General features: G+C 37.6%; 2 protein-coding genes across 2 annotated transcripts; one reads left to right on the top strand and one right to left on the bottom strand.

Moving 5' to 3' along the window:
• The first annotated feature begins 2,862 nt into the window (after positions 1 to 2,862).
• Or51g2 (olfactory receptor family 51 subfamily G member 2) lies at positions 2,863 to 3,801 on the top strand. The gene has a single exon (NM_001001280.1). It carries the CDS (start codon positions 2,863 to 2,865, stop codon positions 3,799 to 3,801), a length of 939 nt encoding a protein of 312 aa, NP_001001280.1.
• Positions 3,802 to 9,257: 5,456 nt separating this feature from the next.
• Or51a7b (olfactory receptor family 51 subfamily A member 7B) lies at positions 9,258 to 10,223 on the bottom strand. The gene is given in 1 exon segment (NM_001000133.1): positions 9,258 to 10,223. A coding segment is annotated over 1 exon segment (966 nt).
• Positions 10,224 to 17,805: the final 7,582 nt, after the last annotated feature.

The following is a 17,805-nucleotide window of genomic DNA, read 5'->3' as shown; positions in this document are numbered from 1 at the left end:
AAGTCAGGGGTTTTTGTATCTATCCTCCAGTCTTTCTCTATGTTCATGACCTCTAGCATCAGCTTCCCTCTGCCTTGGTGTGAGGTCTGCAGACTCGGGACTGAAGCTTGGCATGTGATGAGTCACTCCAGTAGACATGTGTTTAATGTGCAGTTGTAGCACTAAGAAGAGACCATGAAAAACTCACCCTGGGCTTCAGAGAAGCAGAAAAATGGATTCTGACCCCAAAAAGCCTACAAGGATGTCTGGTGAACATGACAGCTGCTGCAGCCAGGTCTTCCTGTCTTTGTGAAATCTCAGGTGTGATAGCAGATAGTTCAGAAAGCATATAAGAGCTTCTTCATATCTATCCACTCATTTAAGTTCTCTGCTCAGGGAGTTGTCACCTATATGGGAATAGTGAGAATACTAATGAGAAACAGAGACAAGCTGAAAGAGTAAAACTGAGGTGCTGAGATAAATTGAGCTATCATAAGTTCAGCATCCACCACTTTGTCTACAAACAAGGTTAAGACACCTGAGTAATTTTCTAAGGAACAAAAATAAGGTGGCTAGGAAGCTAATTGACCTGCTGGAAGAAAATATTGCTTGTGACAGGAAACAATTATTCCCCAAGAGACCACAGAGTTGCAATAATAGAAGCCATTAAAGTTGCAATATTTATTTCAGAAAGAGATCTCTAAGCAGGAAAGCTAGAGACAAGGTCGTGGGTTAAATCTATTCCCATTCCCAACCTTAACTACAGCAATATTTTTAGTATAATACATCAATAAAACCTCCCTGGAATGATAAATGCACATTCTGGCAGTGGTTCCGTGAGCTTTTAATAGTTACCTTACTAAGGTGTCAATCCCCAGCAAACCCACGCAGCCTAAAAGATGCTTATCTTTGCCTCACTTCTCTGGGTTTCATTTTGTTTCTATTCCCCTTACTCCCACCTATCCTTATCATGCTTGCTAGTTTCTGTTCAGTGCTACCCACTTACAATGACAGGAACATTTTTTTTATTCTTTAATTTAATTTACAGTCCAGACCTTATACCCCTCCTGGTCCACAATTCCCAGGATACAATCCACAGAACTCAACAAGGCTAAGAAGCCTAACGGCACAAGAACATTTTTTATTGAAAATAGATTCTTCTCTCATGCAATTCATACCGACCACATTTTCTCCTCCCTCCCCTTCTGCTACCCATCCTACCTCCTCTCTCCCCCAGATCCACTCCAACTCCATTTCCAACAAGAACAATTTCAAATTCCAAAGAGTATGTAACTTCAGCTTATAACAAATAGAAGGTGGGAATGGAAAATGTTTGATATCTCTGTATGTTGATTTTTATTTAGCATCAGCCTATGCTTGGCTTCCAAACAGCTACCTTGATCGGATCATTGATCTATTTTTCAGTTTTCATTATGAACATTTTGGTTCTGAAGATTTAAATTTGAATTTTAGCTCCACTGCTGGGTGAATATATGATGTAGGAGTTGATGTGATTATAACACATTATGTACATGCATGTGCTTTTCAAAAAATGAATGGCTTAAAAATTCTAAATGAAGAAGACCTACAACTAAAAAATGGAAACAAAACACTATATTTTTGATGTTAAAATGAAGTAAAATGAAGAAGAAATAAATATAACCCTGATAAGCATCTACTATCTATCAAGAACAATCTTCAAATAATTCTATTAGAATCTTAGAAAGCTTTGCAAGTTAGTTATTGCCTTTATTTGAAAAAGTGGAAAGGATAGATTTAAGCTTTGATTTCAATCCCTACTCCTCCTCCAACCCTAGACTTTTCAAATCACATCCCCCTCCCAACGTTTTAATTTCTTTTCGTCATAGTCCATTGCTGTCTTTGTGTGCATGATTGTACAGGCATCTGTTGGAGCATAGGCCACCTAAAAAGGGCCACCTTTCATGAAAAAAAGCTGACTCATCCTACCTCAACTGTCTTCAACTGGCAAAGCTTCAGGAATTGAGGGCTTATTGTCTTTGACAAGTAAGTTTATATAGCAACTTTCCTTAGTTAATTTTGATGAATAATGTGAACTTATTATGGATCAGAAAGGTCTGGAAAACACAGAATTGGGCCCCAAAATTGATAGGTCCAGCATCAGATTGTTATATTGTTAAAGAATCAGTATTTTTAAAGGTCTATTGGACCTTCTGTTTTGTGCTAACTGCTACTGTTTGTCACTAAATTATCATCTATATGACAGAAAGTATGACAGCTCTTCAGAACCCGTACTCTAAGAAAATGAGATGTTACTTTCCATTTTTAACTTTAAATCATGAGCTTAAAGCAGAAGGATTGCTTCAGCTCAAGAGATAAGACAACTAGTCTGTGAACATAGCAATGCCATATTTAGTAGGAAAATCTCTGGGTAAGGAGGGGCTCTGGAAGCCAGAACAGAGTGAAAGTGGAGGGCAGCTTCATCACTAATGGAACTTCTCTACTCTATTTCTTAGAAGTTACACAGGCTAATAAGGAGCCTGTGAGATCACAAACATATCTCTTCAAATAGAGGTTAGTATAATGAGCAATGTGGTCCATGCCTATAATTTCAGCACTGGATAGGTGGGGCAGGAAGATAAAGAGTTCAATGTGTCATCTTCATCAGCTACACAGCAAGCTTGAGGCCAGCCTGGCATACATGAGACCCTGTTTCAATAAAAAGAAGGAACCAGAAAATGATTGAAGTAATCTCTTCAGAAAAACCATATAGTTCTAGGATTATTTGGTTCTAATATTTTCAGTTTTTACTTTCAATTTTGCCAGTTTTATTCCACTACTAACACTTCTGCAATTCATTTCGGGCTTTTGAACAGGACTTTGAACCCATTCATTCCATTTATCATGACTCCAGGACCCCTAGGAAATGAGAGCATGTCTTCTACCTTTTTGCTGAGTGGCATCCCTGGGCTGGAACACATGCATATCTGGATCTCCCTCCCACTATGCCTCATGTACCTGGTTTCCATCCTGGGCAACTGCACAATTCTTTTTATCATTAAGACAGAGCCCTCCCTCCATGAACCCATGTACCTCTTCCTGTCCATGCTTGCTTTGACTGACCTGGGTCTCTCTCTTTGTACCCTTCCTACAGTGCTGGGCATCTTTTGGGTGGGAGCACGAGACATTGGTCATGATGCTTGCTTTACCCAGCTCTTTTTCATCCACTGCTTGTCCTTCTTGGAATCCTCTGTGCTTCTCTCTATGGCCTTTGATCGTTTTGTGGCCATCTGTCGCCCTTTGCACTATGCTTCTATTCTCACCCATACGGTGATTGGCAGAATAGGTCTGGCCTCTCTGGGCCGTAGTGTGGCACTTATTTTCCCATTGCCTTTCATGCTCAAACGGTTCCCTTATTGTGGCTCCCTAGTTCTCTCACATTCCTATTGTCTCCACCAAGAAGTGATGAAACTGGCCTGTGCAGACATCAAGGCAAACAGCATTTATGGTATGTTCGTCATTGTTTCTACAGTGGGGGTGGACTCTCTGCTCATCCTCTTCTCCTATGCACTTATCCTGCGCACTGTGTTATCCATTGCCTCAAGGGCTGAAAGACTCAAAGCTCTCAATACATGTGTATCACACATCTCTGCTGTGCTTCTGTTCTATACTCCCATGATTGGATTGTCTGTAATCCACCGCTTTGGGAAGCAGGCGCCCCATCTAGTTCAGGTGGTCATGGGCTTTGTGTATCTCCTCTTCCCTCCTGTGATGAACCCCATAGTCTATAGTGTCAAGACCAAACAGATCCGGGATAGAGTAACCAATGCCTTTTGTAACTAGACCAGTTACATAAACGCATTATCTCTGAACATGCTTGAAAGAGGATATCATTATTTGTTTACTCAACAAATAAAGAAGATTGAACAAATTGATTATACAATTATCCTTTTACAGAAAGATATAAAAGGATATTATACAGAATGGTGTGATTAAATCATACTACAAAAAATAGCAGCATAAATATAGCTGTTCCTACTTTTTGCTCAAGAAATGAAAATTCTTAACAACAATAAAATGGTCTAGTTATAACTTCATTTGTAAATGATCTGATTGGTGTCTACTTATGGAGCCCAGCCACTACACTAAGAAGACTAAATCCCATGGGGGGACCACATATAGATTTTCCATTCAATAGGCCAAGCTTATACCAGACCATTAGTTAAAGCAATGTCAACAATTCTGTGTGAAAGTAATTCAGATTATCCCAGGCTTCATTTTTCTAGTCTTTCCAATGGGCAATCATAAAGGAATTAATTCTACTGTGAGCCCAATCCTAATGGATTTTGTAAACAAAAATATTAAGATACTAAAGTTGGGATCAATTTTAATTTTGTTGCTCAAAGTAGAATGTAAATACAGTGAATAGCATAGAAGACAGCTGATTTCCATCAAAGAGGATAAAGAAACCTTTCTTTAGAACAACATATTTCTCATCTTAAAGGACATGTGCAAGCTGGGCCATTGAACATTAGAGGAGGAAGAGGCTAAAAGTCCAGGCTGTTGGAATAGCATATGCAAAGCTGAACTGTGGTGAAAAAAAAAACAGTGTATCTAGGGAATTAACTCAAATGATTTTTTACTTTTAAATTTCATTTATTTATATACATGTGAGAGAGAGTTAGGATGTGTGTGCGCACACAGGTTCCTATGTATAAAAAGGACATCAGGTCTCAGAGCTTTGATTTGGGTTGTTTATTGGAGGCTCATCTTGTTACTTGGGTGTTGGGATCAAAATTCAAGACCACATGACCAAGTAGCGATTGTCATTTACGCCTAAGCCATCTCTCCAGGTCTGAAGTAATTTTTGTCATTTCTCTTCTTGCTGTTGCTGTTCACTTGTGTATCTGAGAAGAGTTGAGGATGAGGGGAGTAAGAAGAGATCAGTCATAGATGACATCAGAAAGGTCATAGATAAGTGAGTGAATAAAGTGCACTCATGTGCATTACAACTATACCAATGCATTGCTATAGCTTAAAAGTTATTTTATGAGACATGCATATTGATTTGTGGCATTGGATTGGAGACATTTATGGGAAAATAGGCCTGGATAAAATGCTTCTAGGGTATTTTAGATAACTTAAAGGAAACCATGTGAATGACATTTTCTGAACAGCAGTACATAGTGCATAATTCAGTTGATGACTGGCTAAACACCAAGTCCCCTGTCACAAGTTAATGTGGAACCACACCTCCCTCCTGATTGATCCCTTTTAAGGACAAGCATTTCTCTCATGCTTGTCACCTCCACCCTGCCATTCACTGCCAGTGGCTTATCTTTTCTAGCATTAGAAAGTCATATGAGCACCTTATATGGAAAAATTGAGTAAAATATGCTCCAGAAGATTCAGTTTGACAAGAGCCAAGAAAATCTTCACCAAGGAGAAAATATTTCACGGATATGTTGTATGTGGCAGAAGACTGTGGCCACATGGAAGGGTTCCAGATTGATAGAAAATCTAGAATGGGTACATGTGAAAAATACCACTGCATCTAGTACCACTGAATGGACAGCATAGCAAGAAAAGAAAGTTACTGTTTCTGTATTACATAGATAGGTTGTTGATAGATTTTTAATATCAATCAGAATGAGATGGAAAGGTTATTGGAAGATGCCAGGGATATGATATATACAGAATTGCCTGCAGAAGGAAGCAGGGGCAAATAAGCTAAAGGGTTATTGTGACAATCCAGGAAATAAAGGGTATTGGTTGGGAACAAGGGTTAGTAATAGCAACAGAAACAAATGGCCATATCATCTGAGTAGACACATAATGGTATTTAGTTGAAAGTTGACATTAAGAGTTTACACATCATTGTGGAGGAATATTGTGATCTCTTAAGTCATGTACAAGGATCTCTATGGCTCCTAGAAGAAAAAGTGAAAGTGAAGGAAGCAAAGAGGATGGAAGAAACAGAGAATGCCCTAGCCCTGCATTGCGTTTTAACCTAACACAGAATCCATTTCTAACCCACAACTATCTGCTTTATAATTATGATGTCTGGGGGAAAGTAACTAAGTAATTGAAAGAGGTCATTCTCACTTGTTTGGGAGCAATCAGAGGATATTTGCAACTTGTGCCATCACCTGCAGGCAAAAAGCATGCACTGTGAAGATGAGATGTTTTAATTCCTATCTGTGACTCAGAATCACCTTGAGAGTCCCAACTCAGTCCAGCTTTCTAACCAGACCTGCCATAAAATCATGACATAATGTACTGTCAGCCTCCACCTCCTGATATGAGAATGCAGATTGTCTTGAGGGATGAGTCTAATGTCTCTTTTATTTATATGCTTCTGACTCTTTCATTTTTTTCATAAGCTTCAGATTCACTTAGAAATCAGAGGTTCTCGTGAGTATTGTGGAATTCTGTAATATTTTCTTGAGACAGTTCCTGGGAGTATCTGAAGTCCTGGGTATTTTGTAATAGTATTATGACAGCTTGGATTTGTATTTGTTTAAAGTTTTATTGGCACCCAGTCACACCCATGTTCTGAGGTTTCCCAAAAGATATAGGACATATATTATGGAATTAAGTTAAATACATGTGTAACATTTAACATTCCACCTTTCTTCTATTGAGATCATAAATTATTGCAATCTGTAAAAATTTGTTCAATAACCCTTCCCTTTTCAATAAATTATTTTAGTGTCATTTGATTGTGTTACCTTCTGAAATGTGTCATGCATGTTAATATGAGTTTATTAACATGATATTCACTAACCCATATGCAGTGCTATTTTCAATATTGTTATCACAATCATGACCGTGATTCCCTGCTGAGGATATGAAAGGTAGAAAAAGATGCAAAGGAAATACATTCATAATAAGCAGAAAAACACATTCTCCAAAAATTTCAGGATCCTGGCTTCTATCATCATGAGTATGCTGTTATACATTGCAAAAGATATTCTGCAGATATAATTACAGCTACAGATATTGAGAGCCAGATATTATTTTTATTAATATGAATTCATAGAAGATTTTCTGACAGTGAGCAGTGTTGGAAACATGAACTATAGACTGTTGAAGTCCAGTTGAGATGCAAGGCTGTTTCTTTTGAATATGGGAGAAGGGCTATCCATAAATCCTGAAATGAAGGTGATTTCTAGAATCTGGGAAAAGTAAGGAAAAAGACTCTTTTTAGTGACCTCAGAAAGAAGTGTGGGTTTGTCTATTCTTTGATTTTAGCCCTGTGAAATTTATGTATTTTAAGATAAGTGACTGTAGGATAAAAACATGTCTATTGTATTCAGCCATGTAATGTATGTTAGTTTGTTATGAAATAATAGAAAACAAATACATCACTTCAGGATTTACCCCAAATAGAGGCTAAGACATGTTAACTAGCAGCATGGTGTATTTATGTTGTTCAAAACGCAAGTCAGACAATGTTAATATGATATAAATGAATGTGTGGAGACCTGACATTACAGTATAAATTACTGAAAGTTGTTTTAAGATTATAAAAGGGAAATTTTTAAATATGAGCTTAGGGCATATAACCAATCCTGCACAGTAAGCCAAACAAGGTCACAAGGGAGTGAGTGGGGATTGAAAAAAAGACAATTAGACAAGATAGCATGACTCCAGCCAGTGCTGAGACTGAAGCAGCTTTATTTTTCCCCAGTCCACTTTTATACCATTCTAGGTACATTCAAAGAATTGGTCAGTTTTTAGATCAAAGACAAAGTAATCAAATAAGGCAACAAACAAAGAGACCCTATAAGGCAGTAAACAAAGCCCAGTGGTCACTGTTTCTAGGGGCTAATCAGGATGACCAATATAAGAGGAATGACTCATATTCCTAGGCTAAGTTTACCTCAGGCTTTGTATTGCCCCAAATGTAAATATTCTTTTCTGAGACTATTTCCGTATCCTAGCCCAATGACAAATTTCTGACAAATTTCTAGAAAAGGCCCCAAAAGCTCTCCACAAACATAGCAGTGGGTATAAGTGGGTGAAGGACATTAGAGATGCATTTCAGTAGATGAGGCATCCTCATAGTTTGATGATTGATCCTTTTTTAAGATATATGTTTACTCCATACACATCTAAATGAAAGTGTTGTCATCTTCACCAAAGGGACCCATTCTACCTTTCATTAGTGACTGATAAACAGTCCTGATAGCCTCCTGTTTCAAGCTTTCTCTAGGATGCTATATTTAATATTCAGTCACTTGAAAGAAATCTTCAAAAAAATTAGATCCATCCTATAAAACCCTGATATCTTTAAAAAGTTTGGATGTGATAAAAGCAAAATTGGGGCCTCAGCACCCTACATAGAATTCATGAGAACCTTACAACCTTAACTTTCCTTTCAACTGCATTTTCACATTTAAATTCTAGCTACTAATCTTTCTTTAAAAGAGTTCTTATATCATGAAAATGTTAATAAATAAACTTGATGAAAAATATCTTGGTACTCATTTCTGTAATCTGTAGAAATCTAATTTTAAGAGCTACATTTTATTGGAAAGTCACTAACACTAGGACATAAAAGTCTAAACAGTAACAATACAGTTTAAAGCAATTTCTCAGGTACTTTCTGAAATGTGTGAATTTAATATAAGTTATATTTTTATTTAATAACACTCAAAATGTGAAGAAGAAAACAAACACACAACAACAACAAAATCTACATACTTTGCTTCTTCTTTCCTCATCCAAGAGTTACCAATTTACAGGAGAATGTTGACCTGTCTTCTCATCTCTCCTAGATTCAATCTATCTTGAATATAGATCAGACATATTGCCCTTCTCCCCAAAATACTTTCAAATATATCTAGGGTTAAACTTCTTGTATATACTCCTAACCCATTCAATCCTCTCATTTAAAACTCTTACTCAATATTTGCCAAATAACTACTATCTATCCAGATAATTTGATTTATTTTGTGGTATAAATATTGTGCATTACAGAAATATTTTATAAATAATAATTGAAAGGTAGTAAGTCTATTCAAATTTTGCCGATTTGTTAAAGCCTGATTTATCTGTTCAATCACATAAATGATTTATTTAAACTTTTTAAATTGTTAGTTATGCCTCACTAAATCATAGCATATCTCTCAGCTGATTTTTGTACAGTTACTGGAAATGTTTTCAACTCATTATAAATTCTATACATCACTCCAGAAATTCACCAGATAATAACCACCATGAATGATGCTGAACACAGCAGCTACCAGTAAGTACCTATTTTCAGATAATGAATTATTTATATTACCAAGTCCCTATCTCACACATAAGTTAACCAACTTTCCCAAGACCTTCTCCCGGATTTGTCGAGTCTTTATACAGTACACAATGGGGTTCATGAGGGGTGGCACCAACAAGAACATATCTGCAATAAGGATTACAAGTAGGGGGCTTTTGTGCTTGGCAAAGCGATGTATGGCAGCCAAGGTGATGATGGGGACATAGAAGATGAGCACAGCACAGATGTGGGAGACACAGGTATTTAGGGCCTTCAGCCTTTCTGCCAGAGATGCAATACTGAGAACTGTCTTCAAGATCAGCATGTAAGACATAAGAATCAAGGCAAAGTCCAGCATAGTACAGAGAGCCACGAAGAAGCCATAGATGAAATTGATCTTGTTATCAGAGCAGGCCAGTTTCATGACGTCCTGATGAAGGCAGTATGAGTGAGAGAGCAGATTCTTTTGACAGTATTTCAGTTTCCTTAGTGTGAAAGGGAATGGAAGCACCAAAGCTGTGCTCCTGATGGCTAAAATTAACCCTATTTTAGCAACCCTACTGCCAGTGAGGATAGAACTGTACCTTAAGGGGTTGTGAATGGCAAGAAAGCGGTCCAAAGACATAATCAGAAGCACAGAGGACTCCATGACAGTGAATACATGGATAAAGAACTCTTGAGCAAAACAGGCATTGGGTGAGATTTGCATGGCATTGAAACAGAAGATCTTAAGCATGGTAGGAAGGGAAGAGAAGGACAAACCCATATCAGAGACAGCCAACATGGTAAGGAAATAGTACATGGGTTCATGAAGGGAAGGCTCTGTCTTGATGACAAAAATGATAGTGCAGTTGCCCATGATGGCAATAAGGTACATGAGGCAGATGGGGATGGAGATCCATGCATGGGCATATTCCAGTCCTGGGATCCCAATTAGAAGAAAATACTTGACCTCAGAGTTGTTGAAGACATGCGTGGGGACAGGAGCTGTATCTGAAACCATGTAACAAAAAAAAATCATTATTTTAGATGATATTCAGTTTTACAGAAATGAGTTATATACTTTGCAACCAAACATATTTAACATATGCAACTTGTACAGTTTTCCAAACATACTGTTAATCGCTCAGCATGTTACCATCTTTCATATGGCAAAATACAGTTCTAACTACTTTTCTAATTGATGGCAATTCAACTATGTGTTTTGGATCAGTTAAAAGATTCCCAAAATCCTTTGCACTACTTTCCCAAAACAACCTTTAGCAATTTCCATGTTGACTACAAATCTCTGAATTTCATAGAAGAGAGTCTAAATTTATAGTCTACCAAAATACTCAGAAGTCACTGAAAATAATTTAGAAAGCAACTTGCTAGAATGCAAGTATAATTAATGTCTTAATATTAAGAGATAAATTTCCATTTTGCACATTTTATCTCTCCATAATATCTATATTATTACACATCTATATATCTATCAATAATTTTATCAAAATGAAAATAACAAAATGTTGTTCAAGCATCTGCACCACTTCTTTGATTGGTCTTAATTGATTAACTCTGTCTGACTGTTTTAAGCTTGATTGTATATCAGTAAGATTTATTCTTACCCAGTATATTTTTATGTTACAAATGTTTGTGAAGAATCAACACACATATATATCACATTAAAAATAATTTTAAATATTAACATCATTTAGTAAAAACACTGATTTCTAACACAGTTTGAGAAATTAACCGTGAAATTTTGTTTGTTTGTTTATTTGTTTGTTTGTTTCCTCACCCATGTGGTCAGGTGTTGTATCATGAGAAGTTTCCTAGTTTAAGCAGTTATGGGTCACAGTTCAGGTTTTCATCTTATTATTTAGAAGCAATTTGTGCAGTGTGATGATTTGAGCAATATAATGAACACACTCCCCTTACCAAACCTGACTGGATTATTTTACTCTGATCATTATGATCAATTGAATTAAAATGTCCAAATTTGGAAACAAATCCAAACCATGCAATTTCCCTTTGAAGTATAAATATTAAAGATGCATCCATATAATAAACTAAAACATGGTTGTATCAATGAGGTCAACTATTTCATTTTTAGATTCAATATATAATCCTGCAATTTGTACGTTCTAGATTCAAGATAATCCAATGTTGAATGATTCTAAATATATTCAAAATAACACAAATATATTTAACATAAACCGTCCTCTATTTAAAACTCTATTGGAAATTAATTTATAAGTTAATAAAATTACAAAACAAATTTTAAATTATAAAATATTTGAATTTGTGGCAATGAGGAACATCCAAGGATAGGTCAAAGATCAAAGTCATGTTAGTTAAATTTCATTTAATATGTGCTTTTACTTTAGGATCGCTAGAGAATTTTTTACAGCCCCAAAACATTAGATTAAGAAACATTGATAAAATAGTTGGTACCTGGAGCTATAGAAATAACTGAACACCTCAAGGAGGGAAGAAAAAATGTAAAAAAATACAAATTGGAATCTCACAAAACTTTAGGAGCTGTAAGATTGCTGAGAGAGTCATGTATTGAAAACAGAGAATTGGAGAAAGACTACAATAGTGGATGTTGTAGGAATCCAAGGAAGAATGATTTGAGAAGTACATAATCAAGCATTGCCCAAAGTTCCTAGAATATCCATAGTTAAGAAACTAGACCTTAGAAGACTTTATGAACATCTGTACATAATGTTCAGCCAGGCAACGTACTCTTTGTAAACATAAGACATCAAATGTATTATCCTGTTCACTGAATATTATAAATAAGAATTTCTGATTCAGAGTTATTGTAGATGGTATGATGTGGTGTCTAACAAAATACACAAAATCAATTGTAGTAGCCACTTTTACAAACAACTCAAGAAAAAAAGGCCAATCTTTTCTTTGTGGCATCACTAAGTAGTGCTTTTTTTTTTATTGATCATAAGCGCTACTGTAATTTGGTATTTTATCAATTAAAAGAGATGCTATGAATGTCAGAATATTAGTAAAATAGCCTGGTACTTAACGTTGGTGTTTAACCATCAGACTATTCAATATACACTAACACAAACACACACACACACACACACACACACACACACACACACACACACACACATGAACACACTTATTCTCATAAATATCCCGACACAGGCACAGCCCAAAGTTGCATCCCCTTCCTTTTCATAATTACTTACTCAAAAATTAGCTTTAATTTCACATAATAAAGCTTTAATTTTAAATTCTCAAAGGGATGTTTAGTTCCTCTTCCTTACCAGAACCAGAAGCACACTTCCCTGAAAGGTAAGGACAAGAGCCCTCTTCTTTGTCCTCTACTTTATCTAGATCGGTCTCTTCTGTCTGCTCCAGAGTATAGGCCTCTGGGAGTTAAGGGAAGTCTCCTGGGCATTCTGACTGTAAGCTTATGAAGAACATGGTGAGTCTGTGAGTTAACTGCTCAGCACCCAGGTCTCCGCAGGAGCCAGAGTCAGGTCACCAACTGCGCGATCACAACCATGAGAGTTAGACAGTGGAAATCACAAGGAAGTTTGAAACGTGATGTTCACATAGGTCTCGAAGCATAATTAAAATAATGGACTTGGTGTAATTAAGCATTCTAATTCCAATTCCAAGCCATACCTCTGGACTTTCTTTTGGATTGGTTTCTTAATTCATAAAATAATAAATAAATAATAAACCACTTTACAAGTCCAGAATGTTTTTTCCAGCAATCCACACAGCTGTTGGTAAACAGTGAAGTGCATGTGATTTGTGGCCCTATGTCACATTTTTAGCTAGATAACTCAAAATTACATCCCTCTTGCATTACCAGCTATACTTATGATTAGGTATTTGATGGCCACTCTGTGTGCTTCCACCATGGTTTTCTAATGATTTTATCAAGACTTTAATAGTTGCTTCAAAACTATGGAGCAACAATGAAGACTTGGTGATAATGTGTATATATAAATGAAAAAGATAGATATAATATTATTTTGGGCAATTGTAGAAAATCTCATTAATTCTGTTTTAGTACACAATTTTAAAAAATGTGGGTTTTTTTAGTGTATATTAAAGGCAAGAGTTTATTATGACATTTCATCTGTGTATACAGTGTACTTTTATTGTAGTCACCCATGCCACTGCTTTCTCTTGTTAACTTTCCATTTCCACTGATTTTTCTCTTCTTAACAATTCTACTTTCATGTATTTTTACTTTAAACAACCTAATGACTTCAGTTAAAATTATTTGCAGGGACAATATTTATTTAAAGGCATATGGACAACTTACAAATAACTATACCATTGAACAAAATATATATTCCTGTAGACCTTCTTGGGGCCCCCTCAGTGTTTGCCCCCTGCTGAAACCTTGTTAATGCATGCAGAAGCCTTCTGTTCCTAACAAAGGAATGTCACTGAAGCAACATGCCTGGGTGGTACACCTGGGCAATAGTTGGTTCCTGACTTTTGTTCCTCTTTCTTTGTTCCTGAGGGCTTAAGCCTGGTTTTCCACTGTGCTTCCTGGATTTCTCCCCAGTGAACTTGGAGCATATATTCGGTGAATCAAGTAAAAGCTTTGGCATTCTCTTTTCTTAACATGACTGACCTGAGTCTATGTGTTTTTTCTTAAACCTTGGTATCATGTCGGCGGGGAGCACTGACAAATGGATGTCCCACTGAGACCAGGAAAGTGAGGAATTTTCTGATGGGGTCCTCCCGAAAAGCTAGCAAAGAAGGAGGGACATATTGGGTAAGCATACAGCGAAAAGGAAAATTTTCACACCATGGGAACCGAGAGTTCTACTTTACAGCTAACAGATCAGATAGTTGCTTTCCTCAAACATCAGGGAATGGGGATAAAGGTAAAAACAGCTAAAGAATTTATTAAAATCTTAGAAAAGACTAGTCCCTGGCTTGTTCATTCAGGACTTAATATTCCTGATTGGGAATAAGTTAAGAGAGATTTGAAAAGAACACTGCAGAGAGATGGCATTCCTGTCAACACGCTCTCTTTGTGGAGATTGGTCAGGGATGCTCTCTTGAGTACTAATGTTAGTATAGTGGGATGAATGTCAGAGATAGAAAGAACATTCAGAGCAGCACAGGATGATGCCTCTCATAGGTCAAGCTCAGAGGAGGATGAAGAAGAGACATTAGAAGAAAAAAATAGAGGTTCCTAAGAGGAAGATTAATAGTGCAGGGTTACTAAAAAAAAAATCAGAATCTTGTCCTGCTAGTGCAAAATCCCTTTTTAAAGGAGAGAGAGCTATTGCACCTCCTGCCTATGAACCCTATCCTTCCTTGGAGTGGTGTTATGAAGACAAAGCTCCAAGAAGAGGTATAATTTTTCCTGAGCCTCACTTTGGACAGAGATCAGTGTATCTTGTTGTTGAGGTCCCAGACCCCATCAATGCAGGTCAATCTATCAGACAGCATGTTCCTCTGAATTTTACTGAGTTGAAAAACCTGAAAGAAGCAGTCTCTGCTTATGGTCCCCTTGCTCCCTTTACTTCTACCATTTTTTGAGTCCTATGTTACAGCCAATCTGACTCCTAGAGACTGGTAACAATTATGTAGGGCAGTATTGAGTGGTGGAGATTATCTATTATGGAGGGGAGAATATCAAGAACAATGTGTGCAACTATCTAGACTTAAGGAGCAAGCAGGATTCCCCCCAAAGAAATCTAGAAATACTGACACGAGCTGGACAATATGCAGCCCTTCCAGCCCAGATTCAATATGATCTTGCCTTTTATGCTCAAATCTCCTCAGGGGCAGTTAGAGATTGGAAGGCACTGCCTAATAAGGCAGCTGGAAAACAATTATTCAAGGTGATACAAGGACCCTCAGAGTCTTTCCAGGAATTTGTGGATAGATTATTACAGTTGGCTGGGAAGTTGTTTGGAGATGTTGTTTCTGCTCTTCCAATGGTAAAACAATGACTTATGAAAATTCTAATAAATGGTTCAAGGAAGCTATTAGACTTCATAAGAGTTTAATTGACTATATAAAATTGTGCAAAAAAGTAGATGGGAATTGTGTGATGGGACAAGTCTTAGCTGCAGCCATGCAGAAGGGAAATGGAGGGACCAAGACATGTTTTAGGTGTGGGCAACCTGGACATTTTAGAAGAGAGTGCCCTCAGAAAAAAAGGATAGGAGGCCCTGGATTATGCCCTCGGTTCCATAAAGGCTGTTATTGGGGAAATGAGTGCAGATCTAAGCAAGATGTCAAGGGCCATCCTTTATACCTTCTGGGAAATGGGAGATGGGGCCTGCTCCATGGTCCCCAAACCAGAGTGCATGGAGCTATGAAAACTTCTATGGTAGAACCTACCCCGATACAGTTTACCCCTCAAACCAATCCCTTCATGTCAAAGACCTTGTCGGACTTACCCCAGGAAGCACAGGACTGGACCACTGCTCCTCCACAGAGCAGTGTTAACACCTCAAATGGGCCCCCAGGGAGTATAGGCCTTTTACTAGGCCGCTGCAGTGCCTTGATGAAAGGAATAAGAATTTTTCCTGGGGTGATTGACTCTGATTTTATTGGAGAAGTTAAAATCATGGTTTCTGTAGAAAAAGGAGTTGTAGTTATTCCTCAAGGGAATAGGATAGCTCAATATGCTCTTTTGCCACGGGTTTACACTAACAATCTTGTGTTTAAATCTGCCTGTGGAAATCAGGTTTCGGGTCCACAGGGCCTGGAGCATTCTGGGTGTCCTCTTTAGAGAAACGTTCTACACTCACTCTATGGGTTGAAGGAAAACCCCTACATGAGTTCCTAGATACCTGAGCTGATACCACTGTAATAGCTAAGGTCTTCTGGCCAAAGGCCTGGCCCTTAGAGATATCTTACTCCACCTTACAATGAGAGGGAACAGCTATAGCTCCTCAAAAAAGAGCAAGATTCTTAAATGGAGAGATGAGGAAAGACATGAGGGATGGTTTCAGCCTTTTGTTTTAGAGCAAATACCTATTAACTTGTGGGGATGAGATGTGCTCAATGATATGGGGGCTGTGCTGACAACTCAGCCTGTATGAAATGTGAGGAGAAAACAAGGCTTCATCCCAGGGAGAGGATTGGGCAAAAATTTACAAGACAAACCTTACAGTGTAAGTGTTGTGCTTTGCCCTGATGTTATCTGTATTTTGATGCTAATTCCACTGCCCCAAGGACAGCTGCCTAGTCAGTCCTCAGAACCACCTCCCCATTGAATTTGTAAAGTACAGGTAAGGGGCAGGTACAGGATAGAAGGAGGCCTGTCATTAGAGGAGAAGGAAGGATGGGCAGGAGAGAAGTTTGAAGGAAGAGGAGGAGACTAGGACGGGAAGGAGGAGACAGAGGAGAGGGTGAGAAGCCATGGCAGGTGACTTTAAGATTCTGCTCTGTGTATTTACAGGTTGTTATTAATGTTCCTAAGGGATGGATGGTACCGGGCTTTGTATGTTTAAGTGGGCAATTATGTCTTATCAATTGGGTCAAAGATTATTGTGTGCTTTTATGTGAGGGTTTGAATATAGGAAAGTGTGTGGCAGCAAGAAACACTGGGCAGCCGAGGAGTGGGGATGTGTTTCCGCCAAGATATCTAGCAGATATCTTGGGACACTATGGTGCCAGAGCTAGCAGGGTAAAAGACAACTTTACTTTTTTATTTTTATATTTTTACAACAACATGTAAGTGAAGAACTAAAAATAATTAAACATCCTCATGATAAAACAGGCTTAGGAAATTTATCCTAAGGGTCACTGTTAATAAACTGCCTTATGTTAGACCTTTCCCATCACCTGGAAGTCAAATGATCCAGTTTGGATTCCACAGTGGCCCCTGTCCAAGGAGAAATTGGAGGCAGCTCATCAATTAGCACAGGAACAATTAGAAGCTGGTCACGTTGTTCCTTCCATTTTCCCTGGGAATACACACATTCTTGTGATTAAGGAAAAGTCTGGAAAGTGGAGATTATTACAAGATTTAAGGGAAATTAATAAAATTATGATACCTATGGGACCTACTCAGCCTGGTCTCCCTTCTCCTTTAGCTATACCAAAAAAAATTGGCATATGATAGTTATTGACATAAAGGATTGTTTCTTTACTATTCCACTAGATCCTAAAGACTGTGAGAGATTTGCCTTTAGCATTCCTTCCATAAATTTTCAAAAGCCTTCTCATTGTTATTATTGGGTTGTGTTACCTCAGGGGATGGTCAATAGTCCTACTATGTGTCAGGTGTATGTAATCTCTGCCCTAAGAGGCAGAAATATCCACAGATATATATTTTTTCCATTTCATGGACAACATTTTGATGGCAGCTCCAGATGAATAGGAATTGTTGACATATGCTGCATATATTGACTTACAAGAAGATTTGGACACTGCATGGTTAGTGATTGCCCCTGAGAAGGTCCAAAAGAACTTCCCATATCAATATTTAGGACATGAATTATTACAAAAAGGAATTCACCCACAAAAACTTAAAATTAGATTAGATACACTAAAGACCTTAAATGACTTTCAAAAATTATTAAGGGATATAAATTGGCTTCGACTGAATGTTAAAATTAACCACAGGACAGTTG

This window comes from Rattus norvegicus, chromosome 1 (genome assembly GCF_021556685.1).
Source record: "Rattus norvegicus strain SHRSP/BbbUtx chromosome 1, alternate assembly SHRSP_T2T, whole genome shotgun sequence".
NCBI classification, from domain to species: domain Eukaryota; kingdom Metazoa; phylum Chordata; class Mammalia; order Rodentia; family Muridae; genus Rattus; species Rattus norvegicus.
The sequence above is the reverse complement of the archived record's forward strand: the minus strand, read 5'-3'. Positions and strand labels throughout refer to the sequence as shown.

Excerpts from the sequence above, each read along its gene's own strand:
- Or51g2 (NM_001001280.1), top strand. The coding sequence starts at position 2,863 with ATGACTCCAGGACCCCTAGGAAATGAGAGCATGTCTTCTACCTTTTTG.